Source organism: Petromyzon marinus (assembly GCF_048934315.1).
Source record: "Petromyzon marinus isolate PM22_M1 ecotype Great Lakes invasive population chromosome 85 unlocalized genomic scaffold, UKy_Petmar_22M1.pri1.0 chr85_unloc.1, whole genome shotgun sequence".
NCBI classification, from domain to species: Eukaryota; Metazoa; Chordata; class Hyperoartia; order Petromyzontiformes; family Petromyzontidae; genus Petromyzon; species Petromyzon marinus.
In genome coordinates this window covers 150,341-160,340 of record NW_027422646.1, presented here as the reverse complement: position 1 = coordinate 160,340, position 10,000 = coordinate 150,341, and the positions used below count along the sequence as shown (strand labels likewise).

General features: G+C 37.5%; 1 protein-coding gene across 2 annotated transcripts in view; it reads left to right on the top strand.

Moving 5' to 3' along the window:
• The window catches only part of ATG10 (autophagy related 10), a 32,098-nt gene that overhangs the window by 10,779 nt on the left and 11,319 nt on the right, over window positions 1–10,000 (top strand). Inside the window, exons 5-6 of one of the 2 annotated variants that reach the window (XM_076059246.1) lie at window positions 438–523; window positions 9,963–10,000. The exon at window positions 9,963–10,000 is cut by the window's right edge and continues 48 nt beyond it. In XM_076059246.1, the coding sequence (XP_075915361.1) occupies window positions 438–523; window positions 9,963–10,000 (124 nt within the window). The remainder of the gene's footprint in view (window positions 1–437; window positions 524–9,962) is intronic. The other variant, XM_076059247.1, reaches the window with a different exon arrangement.

Here is a 10,000-nt window from a genome sequence, read left to right as displayed (position 1 = left end):
CAGTCACTCAGTCACTCAGTCAGTCACTCAGTCACTCACTCAGTCACTCAGTCAGTCACTCACTCAGTCACTCAGTCACTCACTCAGTCACTCAGTCACTCACTCAGTCACTCAGTCAGTCACTCACTCAGTCACTCACTCAGTCACTCAGTCACTCACTCAGTCACTCAGTCACTCAGTCACTCACTCAGTCACTCAGTCACTCACTCAGTCACTCAGTCACTCACTCAGTCACTCACTCAGTCACTCAGTCAGTCACTCAGTCACTCACTCAGTCAGTCACTCCATCACTCAGCCACTCACTCAGTCATTCACTCACTCATTCACTCACTCAGTCACTCACTCAATCACTCACTCATTCACTCAGTCAGTCGTTGTTGTTGTTGTGGTTTTAGTTGTTGTTGATGTTGTTGTTGATGTTGTTGTTTTTGTTGTAGATGGCTCCCCTCTCTCCCTGGAGGAGTTGAGAAGCAGAATCCCAAAATCACTCAGAGACTCCGTCACTGATTCACTCACTCCCCAGGTGACTCACTCACTGATTCACTCACCCACTCACTCACCCACTCACTCACTCACTGATTCACTCACCCACTCACTCACCCACTCACTCACTCACTCACTGATTCACTCACTCACCCACTCACTCACCCACTCACTCACTCACTGATTCACTCACCCACTCACTCACTCCCCAGGTGACTCACTCACTGATTCACTCACCCACTCACTCACTGCCCAGGTGACTCACTCACTGAGTCACTCACTCACTGATTCACTCACCCACTCACTCACCCACTCACTCACTCACTCACTGATTCACTCACCCACTCACTCACCCACTCACTCACTCACTCACTGATTCACTCACCCACTCACTCACTCACTCACTGATTCACTCACTCACTTACTCACTCACCCACTCACTCACTCACTGATTCACTCACCCACTCACTCACTCCCCAGGTGACTCACTCACTGATTCACTCACCCACTCACTGACTCCCCAGGTGACTCACTCACTGATTCACTCACCCACTGATTCACTCACCCACTCACTCACCCACTTATTCACTCACCCACTCACTGACTCCCCAGGTGACTCACTCACTGATTCACTCACCCACTCACTCACCCACTCACTCACTCACTGATTCACTCACCCACTCACTCACCCACTCACTCACTCACTCACTGATTCACTCACTCACCCACTCACTCACCCACTCACTCACTCACTGATTCACTCACCCACTCACTCACTCCCCAGGTGACTCACTCACTGATTCACTCACCCACTCACTCACCCACTCACTCACTCACTCACTGATTCACTCACCCACTCACTCACCCACTCACTCACTCACTCACTGATTCACTCACTCACCCACTCACTCACCCACTCACTCACTCACTGATTCACTCACCCACTCACTCACTCCCCAGGTGACTCACTCACTGATTCACTCACCCACTCACTCACCCACTCACTCACTCACTCACTGATTCACTCACCCACTCACTCACCCACTCACTCACTCACTCACTCACTGATTCACTCACTCACCCACTCACTCACCCACTCACTCACTGATTCACTCACCCACTCACTCACTCCCCAGGTGACTCACTCACTGATTCACTCACCCACTTATTCACTAACCCACTCACTCACTCACTGGTTCACTCACCCACTGATTCACTCACCCACTCACTCACCCACTCACCCACTTATTCACTCACCCACTCACTGACTCCCCAGGTGACTCACTCACTGATTCACTCACCCACTCACTCACCCACTCACTCACTCACTGGTTCACTCACCCACTGATTCACTCACCCACTCACTCACCCACTCACCCACTTATTCACTCACCCACTCACTGACTCCCCAGGTGACTCACTCACTGATTCACTCACCCACTCACTCACCCACTCACTCACTCACTGGTTCACTCACCCACTTATTCACTAACCCACTCACTCACCCACTCACTCACTGATTCACTCACCCACTCACTCACTGCCCAGGTGACTCACTCACTGAGTCACTCACCCACTGATTCACTCACCCACTCACTCACTCACTCACCCACTCACCCACTCACTCACTCACTCACCCACTCACCCACTCACCCACTCACTCACCCACTCACTCACTCACCCACTCACTCACCCACTCACCCACTCACTCACCCACTCACCCACTCACTCACCCACTCACCCACCCACTCACTCACTCACCCACTCACTCACCCACTCACCCACTCACTCACCCACTCACCCACTCACTCACTCACTCACCCACTCACTCACTGGTTCACTCACCCACTGATTCACTCACCCACTCACTCACTCCCCAGGTGACTCAGCCACTGATTCACTCACCCACTGATTCACTCACCCACTGATTCACTCACCCACTCACTCACCCACTCTCTCACTCACTCACTCACCCACTCACTCACTCACCCACTCACTCACTGGTTCACTCACCCACTGATTCACTCACCCACTCACTCACTCCCCAGGTGACTCACCCACTGGTTCACTCACCCACTAATTCACTCACCACTCACTCACCCACCCACCCACTCACTCACCCACCCACTCACTCACTCACCCACTCACTCACTCACCCACCCACTCACTCACCCACTGATTCACTCACCCACTGATTCTCTCATCCACTGATTCACTCACCCACTCACCCACCCACTCACTCACTCACCCACCCACCCACTCACCCACCCACCCACTCACTCACCCACCCACTCACTCACTCACCCACTCACTCACTCACCCACCCACTCACTCACCCACTGATTCACTCACCCACACACCCACCCACTCACCCACCCACTCACCACTAGTTATAGTAGTTATATTACTAGTTAGTAGTAGTTACTGATAGTGATGGTTAGTGATGGTTGTGATAGTGATAGTTATAGTACTAGTTAGTGATACATATTCTTAGTTCTTTCGGTAAAGTCACGTTGAAGGGAAACAATAAAATAATAAAATATAAAACGTGACTACCGAAAAAACTACGAATATGAATTACTGCAGTCACGAAAGCTTTAAATCAAAATTTAGTTAGTGATAGTTAGTGATGGTTAGTGATAGTTATAGCACTAGATAGTGATAGTTATAGTACTAGTTAGTGATAGTTAGTGATGGTTAGTGATAGTTATAGCACTAGATAGTGATAGTTATAGTACTAGTTAGTGATAGTTAGTGATAGTTATAGCACTAGATAGTGATAGTTATAGTACTAGTTAGTGATAGTTAGTGATGGTTAGTGATAGTTATAGCACTAGATAGTGATAGTTATAGTACTAGTTAGTGATAGTGATAGTTAGTGATAGTTATAGCACTAGATAGTGATAGTTATAGTACTAGTTAGTGATAGTTAGTGATGGTTAGTGATAGTTATAGCACTAGATAGTGATAGTACTAGTTAGTGATAGTTAGTGATGGTTAGTGATAGTTATAGTACTAGTTAGTGATAGTTAGTGATGGTTAGTGATAGTTATAGCACTGGATAGTGATAGTTATAGTGCTAGTTAGTGGTAGTTATAGTACTAGTTAGTACTAGTTAGTGACGGTTAGTGGTAGTTAGTGATAGTTATAGTACTAGTTAGTGGTAGTTAGTGGTAGTTATATTACTAGTTAGTACTGGTTAGTGGTAGTTAGTGATAGTTATATTACTAGTTAGTGGTAGTTAGTGGTAGTTATATTACTAGTTAGTACTAGTTAGTGATGGCTAGTGATGTTATAGTACTAGTTAGTGGTAGTTATAGTACTAGTTAGTACTAGTTAGTGGTAGTTATATTACTAGTTAGTACTAGTTAGTGGTAGTTATAGTACTAGTTAGTGATAGTTATATTACTAGTTAGTGGTAGTTAGTGGTAGTGGTAGTTATAGTACTGGTTAGTGATAGTTAGTACTAGTTAGTGGTAGTTATATTACTAGTTACTACTAGTTAGTGGTAGTTAGTGATAGTTATAGTACTAGTCAGTGGTAGTTATAGAACTAGTTAGTGATAGTTATAGTATTAGTTGGTGGTAGTTAGTGATAGTTATATTACTAGTTAGTGGTAGTTAGTGGTAGTTATGTTACTAGTTAGTACTAGTTAGTGATAGTTAGTGATGGTTATAGTACTAGTTAGTGGTAGTTATAGTACTAGTTAGTACTAGTTAGTGGTAGTTATATTACTAGTTAGTACTAGTTAGTGGTAGTTATAGTACTAGTTAGTGATAGTTACATTACTAGTTAGTGGTAGTTAGTGGTAGTGGCAGTTATAGTACTGGTTAGTGATAGTTAGTACTAGTTAGTGGTAGTTATATTACTAGTTACTACTAGTTAGTGGTAGTTATTGATAGTTATAGTACTAGTCAGCGGTAGTTATAGTACTAGTTAGTGATAGTTATAGTATTAGTTGGTGGTAGTTAGTGATAGTTATATTACTAGTTAGTGGTAGTTAGTGGTAGTTGTATTACTAGTTAGTACTAGTTAGTGATAATTAGTGATGGCTATAGTACTAGTTAGTGGTAGTTATATTACTAGTTAGTACTAGTTAGTGATGGTTAGTGATATTTATAGTGCTAGTTAGTGGTAGTTATAGTACTAGTTAGTACTAGTTAGTGGTAGTTATATTACTAGTTAGTACTAGTTAGTGGTAGTTATGTTACTAGTTAGTACTAGTTAGTGGTAGTTATTGAGTTATAGTACTAGTCAGTGGTAGTTATAGTACTAGTTAGTGATAGTTATAGTATTAGTTGGTGGTAGTTAGTGATAGTTATATTACTAGTTAGTGGTAGTTAGTGGTAGTTGTATTACTAGTTAGTACTAGTTAGTGATAATTAGTGATGGTTATAGTACTAGTTAGTGGTAGTTATATTACTAGTTAGTACTAGTTAGTGATGGTTAGTGATATTTATAGTGCTAGTTAGTGGTAGTTATAGTACTAGTTAGTACTAGTTAGTGGTAGTTATATTACTAGTTAGTACTAGTTAGTGGTAGTTATAGTACTAGTTAGTGATAGTTATATTACTAGTTAGTGGTAGTTAGTGATAGTGGTAGTTATAGTACTGGTTAGTGATAGTTAGTACTAGTTAGTGGTAGTTATATTACTAGTTACTACTAGTTAGTGGTAGTTAGTGATAGTTATAGTACTAGTTAGTGGTAGTTATAGTACTAGTTAGTGATAGTTATAGTATTAGTTAGTGGTAGTTAGTGATAGTTATATTACTAGTTAGTGGTAGTTAGTGTTAGTTGTATTACTAGTTAGTACTAGTTAGTGATAGTTAGTGATGGTTATAGTACTAGTTAGTGGTAGTTATAGTACTAGTTAGTACTAGTTAGTGGTAGTTATATTACTAGTTAGTACTAGTTAGTGGTAGTTATAGTACTAGTTAGTGATAGTTACATTACTAGTTAGTGGTAGTTAGTGATAGTGGTAGTTATAGTACTGGTTAGTGATAGTTAGTACTAGTTAGTGGTAGTTATATTACTAGTTAATACTAGTTAGTGGTAGTTAGTGATAGTTATAGTACTAGTTAGTGGTAGTTATAGTACTAGTTAGTGATAGTTATAGTATTAGTTAGTGGTAGTTAGTGATAGTTATATTACTAGTTAGTGGTAGTTAGTGGTAGTTATAGTACTAGTTAGTGGTAGTTAGTGATAGTTATATTACTAGTTAGTGATAGTAATATTACTAGGTAGTGATAGTTAGTGGTAGTTAGTGATAGTTATAGTACTAGTTAGTGATAGTGGTAGTTATAGTACTAGTTAGTGGTAGTTATATTACTAGTTAGTACTAGTTAGTGGTAGTTATAGTATTAGTTAGTGATATTTAGTGGTAGTTATAGTACAATTTAGTGATAGTTAGTGGCAGTTAGTGATAGTTATATTACTAGTTAGTGGTAGTTAGTGGTAGTTAGTGATAGTTATAGTACTAGTTAGTGGTAGTTAGTGGTAGTTATTGTACTATTTAGTGATAGTGGTAGTTAGTGATAATTATAGTACTAGTTCGTGGTAGTTAGTGGCAGTTAGTGATAGTTAGTGGTATTTATAGTATTAGTTAGTGATAGTTAGTGGTAGTTATAGTACTAGTTAGTGATAGTTAGTGGTAGTTAGTGGCAGTTATAGTACTAGTTAGTGGTAGTTATATTACTAGTTAGTACTAGTTAGTGATAGTTAGTGGTAGTTATAGTATTAGTTAGTGATAGTTAATGGTAGTAATAGTACTAGTTAGTGGTAGTTAGTGGTAGTTAGTGATAGTTGTAGTACTAGTTAGTGATAGTTAGTGGTAGTTAGTGGTAGTTATAGTACTAGTTAGTACTAGTTAGTGATGGTTAGTGGTTGTTAGTGATAGTTGTAGTACTAGTTAGTGATAGTTAGTGGTAGTTAGTGGTAGTTGTAGTACTAGTTAGTGATAGTTAGTGGTAGTTATAGTACTAGTTAGTACTAGTTAGTGATAGTTAGTGATGGTTAGTGATAGTTATAGCACTAGATAGTGATAGTTATAGTACTAGTTAGTGATAGTTAGTGATGGTTAGTGATAGTTATAGCACTAGATAGTGATAGTTATAGTACTAGTTAGTGATAGTGATAGTTAGTGATAGTTATAGCACTAGATAGTGATAGTTATAGTACTAGTTAGTGATAGTTAGTGATGGTTAGTGATAGTTATAGCACTAGATAGTGATAGTTATAGTACTAGTTAGTGATAGTGATAGTTAGTGATAGTTATAGCACTAGATAGTGATAGTTATAGTACTAGTTAGTGATAGTTAGTGATGGTTAGTGATAGTTATAGCACTAGATAGTGATAGTTATAGTACTAGTTAGTGATAGTTAGTGATGGTTAGTGATAGTTATAGCACTAGATAGTGATAGTTATAGTACTAGTTAGTGATAGTGATAGTTAGTGATAGTTATAGCACTAGATAGTGATAGTTATAGTACTAGTTAGTGATAGTTAGTGATGGTTAGTGATAGTTATAGCACTAGATAGTGATAGTTATAGTACTAGTTAGTGATGGTTAGTGATAGTTTGAGCACTGGATAGTGATAGTTATAGTGCTAGTTAGTGGTAGTTATAGTACTAGTTAGTACTAGTTAGTGACGGTTAGTGGTAGTTAGTGATAGTTATAGTACTAGTTAGTGGTAGTTAGTGGTAGTTATATTACTAGTTAGTACTAGTTAGTGGTAGTTAGTGATAGTTATATTACTAGTTAGTGGTAGTTAGTGGTAGTTATATTACTAGTTAGTACTAGTTAGTGATGGTTAGTGATGTTATAGTACTAGTTAGTGGTAGTTATAGTACTAGTTAGTACTAGTTAGTGGTAGTTATATTACTAGTTAGTACTAGTTAGTGGTAGTTATAGTACTAGTTAGTGATAGTTATATTACTAGTTAGTGGTAGTTAGTGGTAGTGGTAGTTATAGTACTGGTTAGTGATAGTTAGTACTAGTTAGTGGTAGTTATATTACTAGTTACTACTAGTTAGTGGTAGTTAGTGATAGTTATAGTACTAGTCAGTGGTAGTTATATAACTAGTTAGTGATAGTTATAGTATTAGTTGGTGGTAGTTAGTGATAGTTATATTACTAGTTAGTGGTAGTTAGTGGTAGTTATGTTACTAGTTAGTACTAGTTAGTGATAGTTAGTGATGGTTATAGTACTAGTTAGTGGTAGTTATAGTACTAGTTAGTACTAGTTAGTGATAGTTATATTACTAGTTAGTACTAGTTAGTGGTAGTTATAGTACTAGTTAGTGATAGTTACATTACTAGTTAGTGGTAGTTAGTGGTAGTGGTAGTTATAGTACTGGTTAGTGATAGTTAGTACTAGTTAGTGGTAGTTATATTACTAGTTACTACTAGTTAGTGGTAGTTATTGATAGTTATAGTACTAGTCAGCGGTAGTTATAGTACTAGTTAGTGATAGTTATAGTATTAGTTGGTGGTAGTTAGTGATAGTTATATTACTAGTTAGTGGTAGTTAGTGGTAGTTGTATTACTAGTTAGTACTAGTTAGTGATAATTAGTGATGGTTATAGTACTAGTTAGTGGTAGTTATATTACTAGTTAGTACTAGTTAGTGATGGTTAGTGATATTTTTAGTGCTAGTTAGTGGTAGTTATAGTACTAGTTAGTGATAGTGGTAGTTAGTGGCAGTTATAGTACTAGTTAGTGGTAGTTATGTTACTAGTTAGTACTAGTTAGTGGTAGTTATTGAGTTATAGTACTAGTCAGTGGTAGTTATAGTACTAGTTAGTGATAGTTATAGTATTAGTTGGTGGTAGTTAGTGATAGTTATATTACTAGTTAGTGGTAGTTAGTGGTAGTTGTATTACTAGTTAGTACTAGTTAGTGATAATTAGTGATGGTTATAGTACTAGTTAGTGGTAGTTATATTACTAGTTAGTACTAGTTAGTGATGGTTAGTGATATTTATAGTGCTAGTTAGTGGTAGTTATAGTACTAGTTAGTACTAGTTAGTGGTAGTTATATTACTAGTTAGTACTAGTTAGTGGTAGTTATAGTACTAGTTAGTGATAGTTATATTACTAGTTAGTGGTAGTTAGTGATAGTGGTAGTTATAGTACTGGTTAGTGATAGTTAGTACTAGTTAGTGGTAGTTATATTACTAGTTAGTACTAGTTAGTGGTAGTTAGTGGTAGTTATAGTACTAGTTAGTGGTAGTTATAGTACTAGTTAGTGATAGTTATAGTATTAGTTAGTGGTAGTTAGTGATAGTTATATTACTAGTTAGTGGTAGTTAGTGGTAGTTGTATTACTAGTTAGTACTAGTTAGTGATAGTTAGTGATGGTTATAGTACTAGTTAGTGGTAGTTATAGTACTAGTTAGTACTAGTTAGTGGTAGTTATATTACTAGTTAGTACTAGTTAGTGGTAGTTATAGTACTAATTAGTGGTAGTCACATTACTAGTTAGTGGTAGTTAGTGATAGTGGTAGTTATAGTACTGGTTAGTGATAGTTAGTACTAGTTAGTGGTAGTTATAGTACTAGTTAGTGATAGTTATAGTATTAGTTAGTGGTAGTTAGTGATAGTTATATTACTAGTTAGTGGTAGTTAGTGGTAGTTATAGTACTAGTTAGTGGTAGTTAGTGATAGTTATATTACTAGTTAGTGATAGTAATATTACTAGTTAGTGATAGTTAGTGGTAGTTAGTGATAGTTATAGTACTAGTTAGTGATAGTGGTAGTTATAGTACTAGTTAGTGGTAGTTATATTACTAGTTAGTACTAGTTAGTGGTAGTTATAGTATTAGTTAGTGATATTTAGTGGTAGTTATAGTACTATTTAGTGATAGTTAGTGGCAGTTAGTGATAGTTATATTACTAGTTAGTGGTAGTTAGTGGTAGTTAGTGATAGTTATAGTACTAGTTAGTGGTAGTTAGTGGTAGTTATTGTACTATTTAGTGATAGTGGTAGTTTGTGATAGTTATAGTACTAGTTCGTGGTAGTTAGTGGCAGTTAGTGATAGTTAGTGGTATTTATAGTATTAGTTAGTGATAGTTAGTGGTAGTTATAGTACTAGTTAGTGATAGTTAGTGGTAGTTAGTGGCAGTTATAGTACTAGTTAGTGGTAGTTATATTACTAGTTAGTACTAGTTAGTGATAGTTAGTGGTAGTTATAGTATTAGTTAGTGATAGTTAGTGGTAGTAATAGTACTAGTTAGTGGTAGTTAGTGGTAGTTAGTGATAGTTGTAGTACTAGTTAGTGATAGTTAGTGGTACTTATAGTACTAGTTAGTGATAGTTAGTGGTAGTTAGTGGTAGTTATAGTACTAGTTAGTACTAGTTAGTGATGGTTAGTGGTTGTTAGTGATAGTTGTAGTACTAGTTAGTGATAGTTAGTGGTAGTTATAGTGCTAGTTAGTGATAGTTAGTGGTAGTTAGTGATGGTTGTGTTGGTGTGTGTAGGAGCATCCCCTGCTAGGATGTCCCTGCTTCTGGCTACA